This window comes from Beta vulgaris, chromosome 1 (assembly GCF_026745355.1).
Source record: "Beta vulgaris subsp. vulgaris cultivar EL10 chromosome 1, EL10.2, whole genome shotgun sequence".
Lineage (NCBI taxonomy): Eukaryota > Viridiplantae > Streptophyta > Magnoliopsida > Caryophyllales > Amaranthaceae > Beta > Beta vulgaris.
The window spans coordinates 45403216-45416170 of record NC_079202.1 but is presented as its reverse complement, the minus strand read 5'-3'; the positions used below and the strand labels follow the sequence as shown (position 1 = coordinate 45416170).

Below are 12955 nucleotides of genomic sequence, written 5' to 3'. Positions count from 1 at the left end.
CATTATTGCAACATCTCTTTTAAAGAGTTGTTTCCAACCGGTTGAATCGGTGATACATCAAGGAGTATTCCAATGACATCTGAGAAACGTTCACCATGCATTAAATATGTGTTTTCGTAGTGACAACATGTATATGGTTGGAAATAAATAGACTTTACCGAATAATTTGTCACTGCAATCGACATGACGCCATATATGAGATAACGACACTCTCTTGCAAAAAAAAGTGGGCATTGCAAGGTCATCTTCATCTTCAAGAATGACATAAGATGCATCAGTCAATAACATCTGTCGGGAATCGTCAACAATGTCATTTGTGTAGTCAGCAGGCACTATCTGTACAGATTGGAGCACATAGATGTAGCCTGCTTGAAATCTCCCAAGAAATCTCTCAATAAGAGGACAATACAGTACACTGTATGCCATCACCCTATAAAGCAATAATGATAATATTTATTATGGGTGTAATAATGGAAAGCAAATGTCCCAATATAATAAGAGTTATTTATAATATTTACCTCACTATCCACAAAAAGCATTTTCCAAATTTGTTTGCAAGCTCCACGATGTGTGAAGGTGAAGATGTCAAAATTATGAACCAATCGTGCTCGCACATCATATTTTCGTACTCCGCAAGGAAATAAATGAGCAAAGGGTGTACAATGATATTCCATCCTAACAATTACCACAATTACATACAAATATATATAAAAATATCACTTTCAATTGATACTGTTAAATCTAAAACATCGCGTGCATTAAAACCATGTGTAAACTACATACTATCAAAAGTATAATTCATAACATTTATTAAATTTCATAGAAATATGGTAATAAGAAATATTAAATGTAAGATACACTATGTAGAAGTAACAAAACTTCCTTGTACACAATATTTTTTGTGAACACTCCTTCCTTTCCTCTAATCTTTCCATTATCGACAGTAATCTTTGTCGTGTTCTCAGAAATTCCACGCGAAAGTGCAACATACAACTGCCCATGGCTAAATACATGATCAGGAAGATATATCCCAACATGTGGGATGGTTTGCCCTTGAGACTTGTTTATAGTTAAACCAAAACTCAACTTTACAGGGAATTGCTTTCTGGCCATCTCAAAAAGGTAACCTAATATCTTCAGCAGTTTTCAACGGAATTCTTGGCAAAAAGACCCTGTTTCCCCTTGCATGTCCAGTTAAAATCTCAGCATCGATGAAATGATCCTTTAGCGAATGGCAAAGTAGTCGTGTTCCATTACAAAGCCATTTTTAGGATCGATATTCCTGAGAAGCATTAGAGGAACGCCAGGTTTCAGTTTGAGCACATGTGGAGGCAGTCCTGACGCGACAATTGAATTTAGGAACTCTTGTTGATACAGGTTTCTTGTATCATCAGGCACTGAATCAAATGAGTAGTATGTTCGTCCTTCTCCGAGAAATCGTTCGATAACCTTGTCATTGATTCTATCAGCATTTTCGTTCAATGGAGTGATGATTGCTCTTTCAACCATAAAATTTCCATCACCGATGTGTTCATTTAGATTGGGGAAAATTTGATCAATCAACCCATCAATCGAGGTATCAGCAACAGTAGGGATAACCATGTTACTCGGCAATTTTATCATATCATCTGAAATGGTAGGTTCATCGCCATTTCCAATAGAGAGTAAGAAATTAGCGAATCCATTGTCATGTCTAGATCTCATGTTTTCTCTCAATTGCAGAACCGAAATATGGTTCCATAGTGGAGACCTTATCAAGGATGCATCAATCATTTGAGCTCTTGTTCCATTTCTACAACAGGTAGAACCTCCCTAAAATCCCACCAAACACAATTATTTTTCCCCCAAATGGCAAGTCATTTCCCATTAAATCCTTAAGTGAACGATCAACTGCTTCAAACTGATACCTATGTGTCATTGGTGCCTCATCCCATATAATAACTGAAGAATGTTTTAAAAGAATGCCGGTTTTTGAACCCTTTGTAAAGGTGCATGACGATGAGCTATCTGGTTTTAATGGTAGTTGAAAAGTTGAGTGTGAAGTTCTCCCTTGGTGCAACAATGTGGAGCAATTCCAGAAGTTGTGTTGGGATAGCTATCTCACCTCTACCTTTTATAGTAGCTAATATAGCTCGATACAGATATGTTTTTCCAGTACCACCGGGACCATCAACAAAGAAAGCACCACCATTTTTAAAGTGATAGCATTCATCACTGTGTCATATGCATGTCGTTGATAGCATTCAACTTACCTATGCACTCGGTATCCTCAGTAGGAACTGGCACTGAGAAATACTCCTCCATCACTTCAGATAACTCGTCAATATTTTCAACAGATTCTGGTAAATTTGGCAATTCATTGTAGTCTGATATTGTTTTCCTGAGCGGTCGTAATAAGCGATCCAAGTCTTTAAGAAGCTTGTAAGTTAGAATTTCATTGTTGTTTGTCGTTGTCGAAGACGGATAATCCTCAACCAAGTGTGGGAAGAACTCATCCCACAGTGCACGTAACCCAGATGGTTGACAATATATTAAGATAGTTGCAAATAATCGTCTCAGTGCCGACGCATTCTTACCTGACATGCTTCTCTAAGACATTGACGTATGCTTTCATCATTCTCAATAAGACCTAAGGACTCAGCTGCAGCTCTAAAGGTAGGGTGGGGTATCCCATTGACAGTCCTTAAATGATCATATGTTGGGGCCCTTTGACATGGTTTAGTAACATTCTTAGGTAAAACCTTTCAACATCCAGAGGCGAAGCTACATACAATCGACCAATTACTTCTGCATGGTTTTCCTTCGGCGCCACTCTCGCGTGGAATTAATCCATCTATATTGTTCTGGAAATTCTCTATATAGTAATTTCGGCTTCAGGATCTACTGAATTCATCTTGAAAAACTCAGTCAACATTGTTTTGGAGTTCCTTGGGTCAGCCAAAATGCTTTCGATAGGCTGGTTTCCTTCGAATCTAACTTGGTGCATGTTTGGCAAGTGAACTTGCAGACGGTCTACTGACGGGTTCATCCGAGTCATTGGAAATTTGTAAAATTTCCACATAGCTTCAGGTGCACAAATCCATCTTGCATCAACGAACTGTGCAATCTCATCCCCTTTATGAACTTCCATGGAAACTCTATCAGAACCCTTATGGATGTATTTGTATAAATATTTGACACACTTAATGCTGCTGCATATCTCTACATTAATGTGACAATCATACTTATTCAACAACCACGGGTTATATGGAACTACCCACCGATTATCTACAGTTACTCGTGAATTCTCACGTAACGGTATAGGTGGAGCATCTTGACGCCGACGGTAGATGGGATATGAGTCATTTCCTTGCTTTGTACAATTAGAGAATGACTTAGGAAACCCCTTCTTACAACTCCCTTGTTTCATGCATGGTGAACGTGGATTCTGGACACCACATGGGTTGTGAATCATGTGTTTAAGAATCCTTTTATGGAGCTCTGGTTCTTGTTGTTGGTCAGGAATTTTGCTCTCACTATTTTATCATAATCATCAGGAGTGGCAAGCTTGTCACTTTGGTCAAGAATTAGTAACATATGAACATGTGGAAGCCCTCGTTTTTGGAATTCAATCACATATACACAAGCAACTACCTTCCCGAGAACATTCCTTTCTAACACACACTTTTTTAACTCCTCGAGTCTGGCATGGAATACCCTTGTTAGCAAGTCTGGACGATCATGAGGTTGTTGGCCAGGTAGTAATTCTGCTACTATTTCTGACCACGACGGATTGCACGTCATAGTAAGGAATATGTCTGGCTTGCCAAATTTGTGCACCAAAGCCATTGCATCTTGGTATCGTTGATGCATATCTCGCGGACTCCCAACAAATGATGATGGAAGTATAGTTCTTCGTCCAACATTTTCTACATGTAGGTAAGAAAGTGCATAAAATAAGGTTCAAATAATGTACGTGTCTATATTAAAGTAGGTAATTACCGATATCATGCCTGTATTGTGTTCTCCGACATTGTATGAATCCTCTAGTCCCTTGTACAAATCTGCACGAATTGTGTCTTGGTTGAGTGCAACCCATCTCAAATTGGATGCTTGCATCTTTACACAGTTGTCCACAGCAAATTGTTGAGTTAACGGCCAGCTCTTAAGACTATAGATATTATACATTCTCTCATCTATTTCAAGTATAAATTGGTGGAGCAGTTAGAATAATCATAATGATTAACATTGAGGATGGAGAATGGTTGTGATATTGTATGTACCTGAAACATATACGAATAAAATTCTCGGCATGTTATCTTCTTGCCAGTTAAAGATCTGGTGTTCAAATCCCAACCGTAAGAGCCGTAAGGAAATAATAGAGGATATTGTAGTGGATCGTAATAGGTTGCAGTCTCTTTGATATACATGAGTCGTCCATTGACGGACTCTACCATGACATCCCTTTCTTTCAGGTTGGCAATATCATCACCTCCGACAACAACTGCTGCAACTTGAGAGGCTGAAGGCATTGAATAATTATGTTGGTTAGGAGGTTGCTCTTTTATGACAAAGTTGCATTATTGTATGTCATCTCGTTGAGCAAGATGTCGGAGAGTATTGACAAAAGGATTGTGCTCGTTCAAAATATTTTTTATCCTATCAATGATATCCACTCTTAACGTTGCATTTTCTGCCATTCGATGCTCATTTTCATGCTCGGTATCATATATGTACATTTGAAGGAATCGAGGACGATCATTTGAGTTCAAAGGTAATAATCCACCAATACGATGATAAATTGAACCGTGAGCACGATATGTGTACACACCTTGACGTGCGTCGGCTAATTCATCATCTATAACGACTCCCATTGATGTAAATGCGAAAACATGATTATACTTTCGAATGTTCAGTCTGAAATGTTCCCCATCCTCTCCTTGATCAGAATAGAGGCCTAGTAGAGCAGATGACAAAGGGAATTCAGGTAATCTGATCTTCCCGCTCAAGCAACATAATTCTGATGATTCACAACTAATAAGTCGTGGTTGAGAGTGTGGACATGTTGTCACTGGAGGTAGACTGAATATGGGAACCCCATTACTCTCTTGGTAATCCCTTGCACAATTGTGATATCCACGTCGCCCGACCTTCCAAATCCTTATTCCAGAAGTTGTCTCTCCTGGCGTGTTATTGACATTGGAAGTGCTACTTTCACCAACACAGAAGTGTCGAGTCGGCATGTTACTTTCAGTTGCAATCCAATAATTATTGTTGGCATTAATCTAAACGGAGGAAGTATGTGGCAAATGCACGCTAAAATGTCTCACTTACCCTATCTTTAGCCATATTGTGCAAATCACTGTTATATAAGATAAAAAAAACATTGTCTGCTTATGTAAGATAAAAAATTGTATTCTTCTTATGTGGCAAATGCACGCTAATTGCTTGTATTCTGCTTATATAAGATAAAAAAAAAAACAATGATATATATGACCCCTAACATATATGTGCAAATCATTGTTATATAAGTACTATATATGTGCAAATCACTTAAGCACTACTTCTTCAATTTATTATACTTCTACAAATAAAATTCTAGTGTCTTCTGACTTCTGCTATCCTTTTGTAACCCACTAACCCCACGTTTCTAAACCTTCACCCCCTTCAGGCGGCCTTCTCTCTCTTCCTCCCTCACTTCCATCTTATTTCTGTTGTTCTTGCTCACCATCTTCAAGCATCGTTATCATCATCATCAACCTTGGTTTTTAATCCCCTAAAAATCTAATCATCATCATCAACCTTTCTTTGTTATCATCTTCATCAAGATCTAATCATCTGATTTCATCTTTTTTGAAGGAACCCCCCTACCCAGTTCATTCTTTCTCTTCTCTCACTGTGTAATTCCACTATTTTTGAAGGAATCCACTACCCAGTTCATCAAACTATGTATTAGAATTTTTTGGCAAAATCAACTATTTTGACTATTTTGAAGAATCCGACCCTATATGCAGAAGACGATCGGATTATACTTTTGAAGGAACTCACTACCCAGTTCATCAAAATCAACTATTTCAAGTATTAAGCATGCGCAGCAGTAGATTTTATCTCAAAGAAAGGTAATTCGCAAATTAATGTAATTTTTGTTTTAATCCGAAAATTATAAATCAATGTTTCCAAAATTTAATCCAAAACGTATAAATCTTTTTCATTTTTTTCCCTTGCCTAACATCTAAATTATGATTTCACAAACTTAAATTTGAAATTTTCTGTCAGATTTTGAAATTGGATTTTTTTTGAAAAAAAAAAAATCGTTACTTTTATCTTGTTTTCTGATTTAACATGAAAATGAATTAAAGTTAAATTGTACAAAAGCCCTTTTTTCTGAAAATGGTGCTTAATTTCACTGTTTGTTTTTTTTTTGAAATAACAAAAATCTAGAATTTTATACTTTTATCATGTACTCAAAAATTACACTTTTATCATGAAAATTATACTTTTATCATGAAAATTTTATATTAATATGAAATAACAAAAATCGTTGTTTTTTTTTTGAAATAACAAAATCGTTGTTTTTTTTTAATAACAAAAATCGTTAATTTCAGTGATTTAACATGTTTTTTTTTTAAATAACAAAAATCGTTACTTTTACCTTGGTGCTTAATTTCAATGTTAATGTAACTTTTTATCCGAAATTAAATTTTTGAAAAATTCGTTGGCGAAAATTTTTATTATCACCCTTATTTCTGTTAGTCGACTACATAACAATTGCTATTGTTTTTTCAACTAATTTGAAATAAATTGCAAGATTGAAAGAATTGTGTACCTTTTTGGAAGATTGAAAATCGTCGATGGTCAAATGTGTGATATTCCTGTGTATATCGTTTTTTTGCAGATTGTTATGTATATCGTGTATAGGTATTGAAGAGTTTTTGAGAACAATTGTAAGTGTTGATTGTGAATGTTTTTTATGTATTGAGACCGTACTATAAGTGATTTGTGAGTTAATTTTGTGAGTTTTTTATAACAGTGGTTTGTATGTTAATTTTTAGTTTTTGTGTAAAGTTCAGTGATTTGTGTGATTTCTTCTAACATGATTTTCTCATTTGTTTCCTGATATAAGTGATTTGTGAGTGATTTAAGTGATTTGCTTAATTTTTGTAAAGTTTGATTTGCTCTCTAATACCCGTGGCTTTGTTTGATGTAATAGAGATTTGTAATTTAATTGGAAAGGGGAAAGGGGGCAAATAAGTCAGTTCAAAAAAGGACACCATAGGTCTCCCCCTTCTCTTATGTAATAGAGATACGAGTTTGAGCTAGAACAAAGCGGAAAATCCTTAGAAGGATTGTGGAAAAAGAGTCACGTCTACTTTTCTAATCATAGCTTTTGATGTGCTTATTGAAATCGAGTAATTCCAGCAGATTTGGTGTAACAATCTGTCCATTCACAAGCAATGAATAAACAAAATAGAAAGATCTATTAAGTAGTAGACAATAACAGAGATATTGTCAAGACGGACAGTGTCACTCTAAAGTTCAAATAAAATCTAAAACAACATCAAGATAAATCCCAAAGAACATTAATCCAAAAGTATCTATAACGAGATAATCTCAAAATCCCACAAATAAAGCAAAGAAACGAAGTAAGTAACCCTCCTAATTAAGCTCGCCGGTATCTCTCAAACCCATGACAAGGAGGAAACCATACTGCAACATATTAACCTGCAAAATATATCAACAAACATCCACAATTAGTGGGAGTAACTAACAACTCTCCCAGCTCAATTAGGATCCACGTAGGAGTTACCAAGCATTAATAAATAAGTCTGAATCAACATAAAACATCAAACTAAACCAAAATAACAACTGACAGTTTAACATGCTTAAATCAAGTAAAACATCATTAGTGAACTTAATATAAGCATACAAGATCAATAACATAAGCCTCCAAAAATAATAGAACAAAATAATATAAATAGCTTTTGAGAAAGAGTAGAACGCCAGCGGATTGCAACCCACTTTCTAAGGTTTGTCAGATCGAAATCTCCAGACAGCCTATGGGCTTACATTCCCAACTGTCTGTATCTAAGAACGGACAAACTCCTCATGCAGGATATTACCCAGCTCAGTACTTCTCAACCTCTTGGGCTACAACAATTAATCCAGGTAATACCCCTAAATTGCAACATAGGTAGTTGACATGTTCTTCACCGGGGACTACATCTATCCCACCGGATATCTTAATCTCAGTAAAGTATTTCTACAAATAAATACTATAATTTCTTCATCAAATATAAATAATAAGGTGTCCTTCAGACCTTACACCTAAAATCAGCAGAAACTAGGATCGCAATCCAAGAGTCTCAATTTAACAATATTTATTTTTCCCAAAGTAATAGTAATAGTTATACTAATAAATCATTTCTCCCAACAAAGAAAAATAATAATAATAGTCCTTCATTAAAACATACTTATACACCAAAACACAATATAACCAAAAATATTCCAACTTCTACACTCTCGTTGTCTGAGTTTGGGTACAAAGTTAATTACAACGTTAGTTGTAATACTCCCGGTACATAACTCTTGGCGAAACAGTACTAAAGACAGTATTATTCTCCCTCGAGTATTGTAACGTCGATAACTTAGATATCGATTTATAAAAACTACAAAACTATTATACTTCTAACTTGATACAAACAAACCACAAAATAATGAAATCACTTGTGCTATATACTTATAGACGACATCTCTTGAAAACATGATCATAATACTAACTTATTAAAATTGCTAGATGCAATGACATAAAACTAAACCACATCTTAGCTAAAGATGATAATGTAAAATCCCGATGAGAAAATCAGAATCTTAATTAGAACTAACAATTTAAAGGTAATTGTGGCAGCAAGACACCCACAAAGAAATTCATAACGTGAACTATGTTTTTAGTTTCAATATATATATATAAAGTAGAACACATATCAGAACTTGATTCACATCCATTCCTCTTCATCACTAAGTGTAACACACTAGAAGACAAAAAAAATGAAAAAAAACAAAGCATGCTTCTAACAACTCTACGACACTGTCATGTAATACACACTTAGTTAGAGGAGCAAGGATACAACATCATCTCAAAACCAGTGATCCAGAGGAAGTAGAATGACAGTCCAGAAGTAGTTGAGTTCCCTACACCTTGACTTTTAGTTTCTCCTACCAACACCTCATTTAAATAATAATTCTCACTACCAAAACTAGCCACGAAGATCATATTTTTGCCTTACGAGTTACACTTCATGCCAATATTTGTAATACCAATAATTGCTACAAACTCTCAAATTACAGGGATAACAAAGTTGAACATACAAACCATACACGCAAAGGAAACATGAACTCTACATGAACACAATCTATAACTTAAAATCGTATGGTTATACATACATCATTGTATTTATCAAACTACAAAAATAATAATAATCACATAATAATATAATTCATAAAAATAAAAAAACATGACAACATATAACATCCCACCCAAATCCTAAGATCAACACTAACCCAACTTCGTATTAAAACTAGATAAATCCTAAACGGAATCTAATCGTACTAGGATCGTTGTTAGTTACTTGGGCCAACTAGAGGAGTGAAGCTAAGTCGTCTAGTTCCCATCGTCGTGCGCCGGTTCGTCCTCCAAGTGATGACCTCCTAGCAACCCCAACAAGAGCTTAGTAATCCCAATATAAGAGTGAATATATACTATGTATTGTATGTGACAAAAGGGTGAATAAAATGGTGCTTCTTGGTGAGCAACAATGGTGGGAGAATATGAAGTAAAATAAATAATATTTTTCTTACTCAAGGAGGCCGAAAAGTTTGCAAGGATGAGTATTATTCACGTTAGTTTAGTGTCCCCAAATATGAGAATTAAAAAGGGAAAGAAACCAAGCATAATTGATGGTATTTGATGTAGGTATTAAGAATGATTATGAGGGAGGTTACAAGGGGGTTATAAACCCTTTAGAATTCTGAAAAAATTCCTCATATTACTTCATAAAATTCTACTAGCATTAATTGTGTAATAGTTCGGACCTCTCTCGCTACCTAAACGGTCCAACCGCGCGACAAGTCGATAAAATATAAAGCGTAACCTCAATGCGAATATTTAACTACCATAAAAAAATAAATAATAATTCAAATAAATATAATAATAACATATACTAAATAAATATAATTTTTGTTTTTAAAACAGGTTGACAAACTATAACTTATACGATATAATTATTTTTTTTTTTGAATAAAATACTAACTTTTAGTGAAAAGAGATCGATTAAGGGAAGATTAAAGCGAAAAAAATTAGGACGGAAATCCATGGTGTTACATTTGGAAACTAGACTTGAAGAGCTTTGCAAAGATAGGTGGCACGCCCCGAGGAAGCTAAGTAAATTTGCCACAATTTTTACACGTCAATTATTAATGATGATAGAAGTAAATCCAGCTCCTTGATTTCGATATTGACGCTGATGTAATTTGTTGATGATGCGAAGATGTGTGGTGCGTCGAACAGGAAAGAAAATGGCAAAATAAGGAAGTAGCACAACAATGAAGAAGAGTAAAGAGGAGATAGAGAAGAAATGGGACAGGCACGTGACCGTAACAAAAAAAGAGGAGGGAATTAAAAGAAAATATTAAAATAATGGAGATTCCCTAACTCTGGTGGAATCTCCGTGCTCCGGTGCCATTTATGTTATTTCCTGCACAACATGTTTAAGTTGATGCTACGCTTTGTATCCGTTTAAGGTTGTGGTGTTCCTTGCACTTGAGTCAAAGGCTGTGTTGTTTTAGCCAATTAACCCTTAATTCTTTTAAAAAATTTTCATTTTCAGCAAAAAGTGGCAAATTTCAAGAAAAAGTATAAGATGGGAAGAAAAAAGGAAAACAAGATTTGAAGTAGCTAGAAAATAAATTTTCTATTATTATGTTAGGACGAAGAAATTTTTATTTATTTATTTGTTAGCGAAGCAATTTTTATTTATTTATTTATTTGTTAGCGAAGCAGATTCTGTTGTCAATCTCTTTATATGTACTTTGTTGAATTATTTTTCGTTAGAATTTATAATTGTTATTATTTATGATTGTTTTTTTATTGAGATAATAAAATTATTGTAGACACAATAACTTATTTTTCGAGAAAACTATAAATTATAATTTATCAGTGATATACATCGCTTGATTAGTAGTTTGTTTTATAGTAGAAGACTTAACAAAACAAAACAAAAAAAAAGACAAAGAAGAGAGACTAATTAACAAGTTGAAAAGTACTTTAAAACAAGATTCATCTCTAATATATTTGAAACTTGTAAAATAAAAGCAACAATTTCTCTATGAATTCCTTGCAAATTGATGACATAATATCACTATTTTACATGGAAATTTTGTTTACGTGTCAATATATAAAATGTGTCGAAACCCCTTGACACAAACTCCGATGTATTATTAAACGTGTCAAAATCAATTACACTAATCCGTACCATTTAATAAACGGTTAAATGTATTGACTCATTTAACCAATTTAAATTAAATTGGAAGAACTTTTTAGCAATACCATTGTCTTAATTTATGTATGGCTTTTTTTTTTACATCAAAAAATAATGCTGAAATTAATTATCAGAATAAGGGATCTTGTTTAGACGACGGTGTTTAGCCAGGTTGTGAGCTTCTTGGACCGTAGTTCTGGAAACCTTGGTAATCCTTGATAGGTTGTCGTACACCCGTCAAAAATAATTCCTGCAAAACCTTCTAACAATGTAGTAGGGTAAGTAGGGTCGAATCCACAGAGAGATGGTCGTTTTAATCTAGTTCTAAGGTATAGGAAACTAAACAAGATCAAGAATATGAATACTAAAGTTCTAAACTAATTAAACTACGAAAATCAAACTAAAAAGATCTAGGGTAATGGTTCACCATGTTTATACTTATGAACTATCAAAATATTATCACAGTTCAACTAATCAGATATCTAGAGCACAGATTAATCCTTGGTCAGGCATTAACGCTCTCAAATCAACATATGCTAGTATGGTCGCTCAACATAATCAGATTTGCTAATTGTAGGTAAGCCTCTAAAGAGTACTATCTCTCGATCTATGACTCTATATTAGCAAAATTTAATCAGACAATTGATCAGATTGCAAGATTAACAATAAAAACACTAATCAATTAGAGAAATCAATAATTAATCAAACCATGAATAAATATCAATCAAATCATAGCATATAAACATGGATTCCCAAACACTAGAAATAAAAACTACTCTATCATGAAATAAAAGATGAAATCTAAAACTATAAATGAAAACATAATCAAAGAAATCAATGAAAGAAACTAAAAGAAATCATGAATTAATGAAGAAGAATAAAAACCAGGGTTTACAACCAAAAACTAGCGAGAAAAAGAGGAGAAAGAGACTAAAACTAAAAACCTAAAGAATAATAAAATAACGTGAAGGGGAGAGGAAAGAGAAAAAAGAATGAAAACTAATCTAAATAATATTCTTTAACCTAATATGACTAGGAAAGTAATTTACAAGATAAGGAAAATCTTAAATAAATCATTAATAGGCGGATTAGTGATCCGCGCGTACGCGTGGCAGATTCCAGCAGAAACAGTGCAATCTTCCGAAAGGCATAACTCCTTGACTAAAAGTCTCCTCGGGGCGTGCCACCTATCGTTGGAAAGCTCTTCAAGTCTATCTAGTTTCTAAATCTGCTGGAATTACTCGATTTTAAGGAGCACATAAGAAGTTATGATCAGAAGAGTAGACATGACTCTTTTTTCACATTTCTTCTAATGATTTTCCGCTTTGTTTTCGCTCGAATTCGTACTATAAAATATCTATGACGATCCTTATGCATTGTAGCTTCCCTCCAAGTGCTCCTAATCCTCAAGCTTAGCTAATCATACTCCAAATACGTTATCA

At 34.3% G+C, this 12955-nt stretch overlaps 2 protein-coding genes across 2 annotated transcripts; both read right to left on the bottom strand.

Moving 5' to 3' along the window:
- Nucleotides 1-1224: 1224 nt before the first annotated feature.
- On the bottom strand, nucleotides 1225-1773 carry LOC130590155 (uncharacterized). Its single transcript, XM_057392165.1, has one exon. The coding sequence runs from the start codon at nucleotides 1771-1773 to the stop codon at nucleotides 1225-1227; it is 549 nt and encodes a 182-aa protein (XP_057248148.1).
- Nucleotides 1774-2854: 1081 nt separating this feature from the next.
- Nucleotides 2855-4511, bottom strand: LOC125492390 (uncharacterized). Its single transcript, XM_057392163.1, has 5 exons — nucleotides 4434-4511; nucleotides 4263-4317; nucleotides 3993-4175; nucleotides 3517-3908; nucleotides 2855-3427 (listed from the first exon to the last, which is right to left on the bottom strand). The coding sequence occupies exons 1-5, from the start codon at nucleotides 4509-4511 to the stop codon at nucleotides 2855-2857; spliced, it is 1281 nt and encodes a 426-aa protein (XP_057248146.1).
- Nucleotides 4512-12955: the final 8444 nt, after the last annotated feature.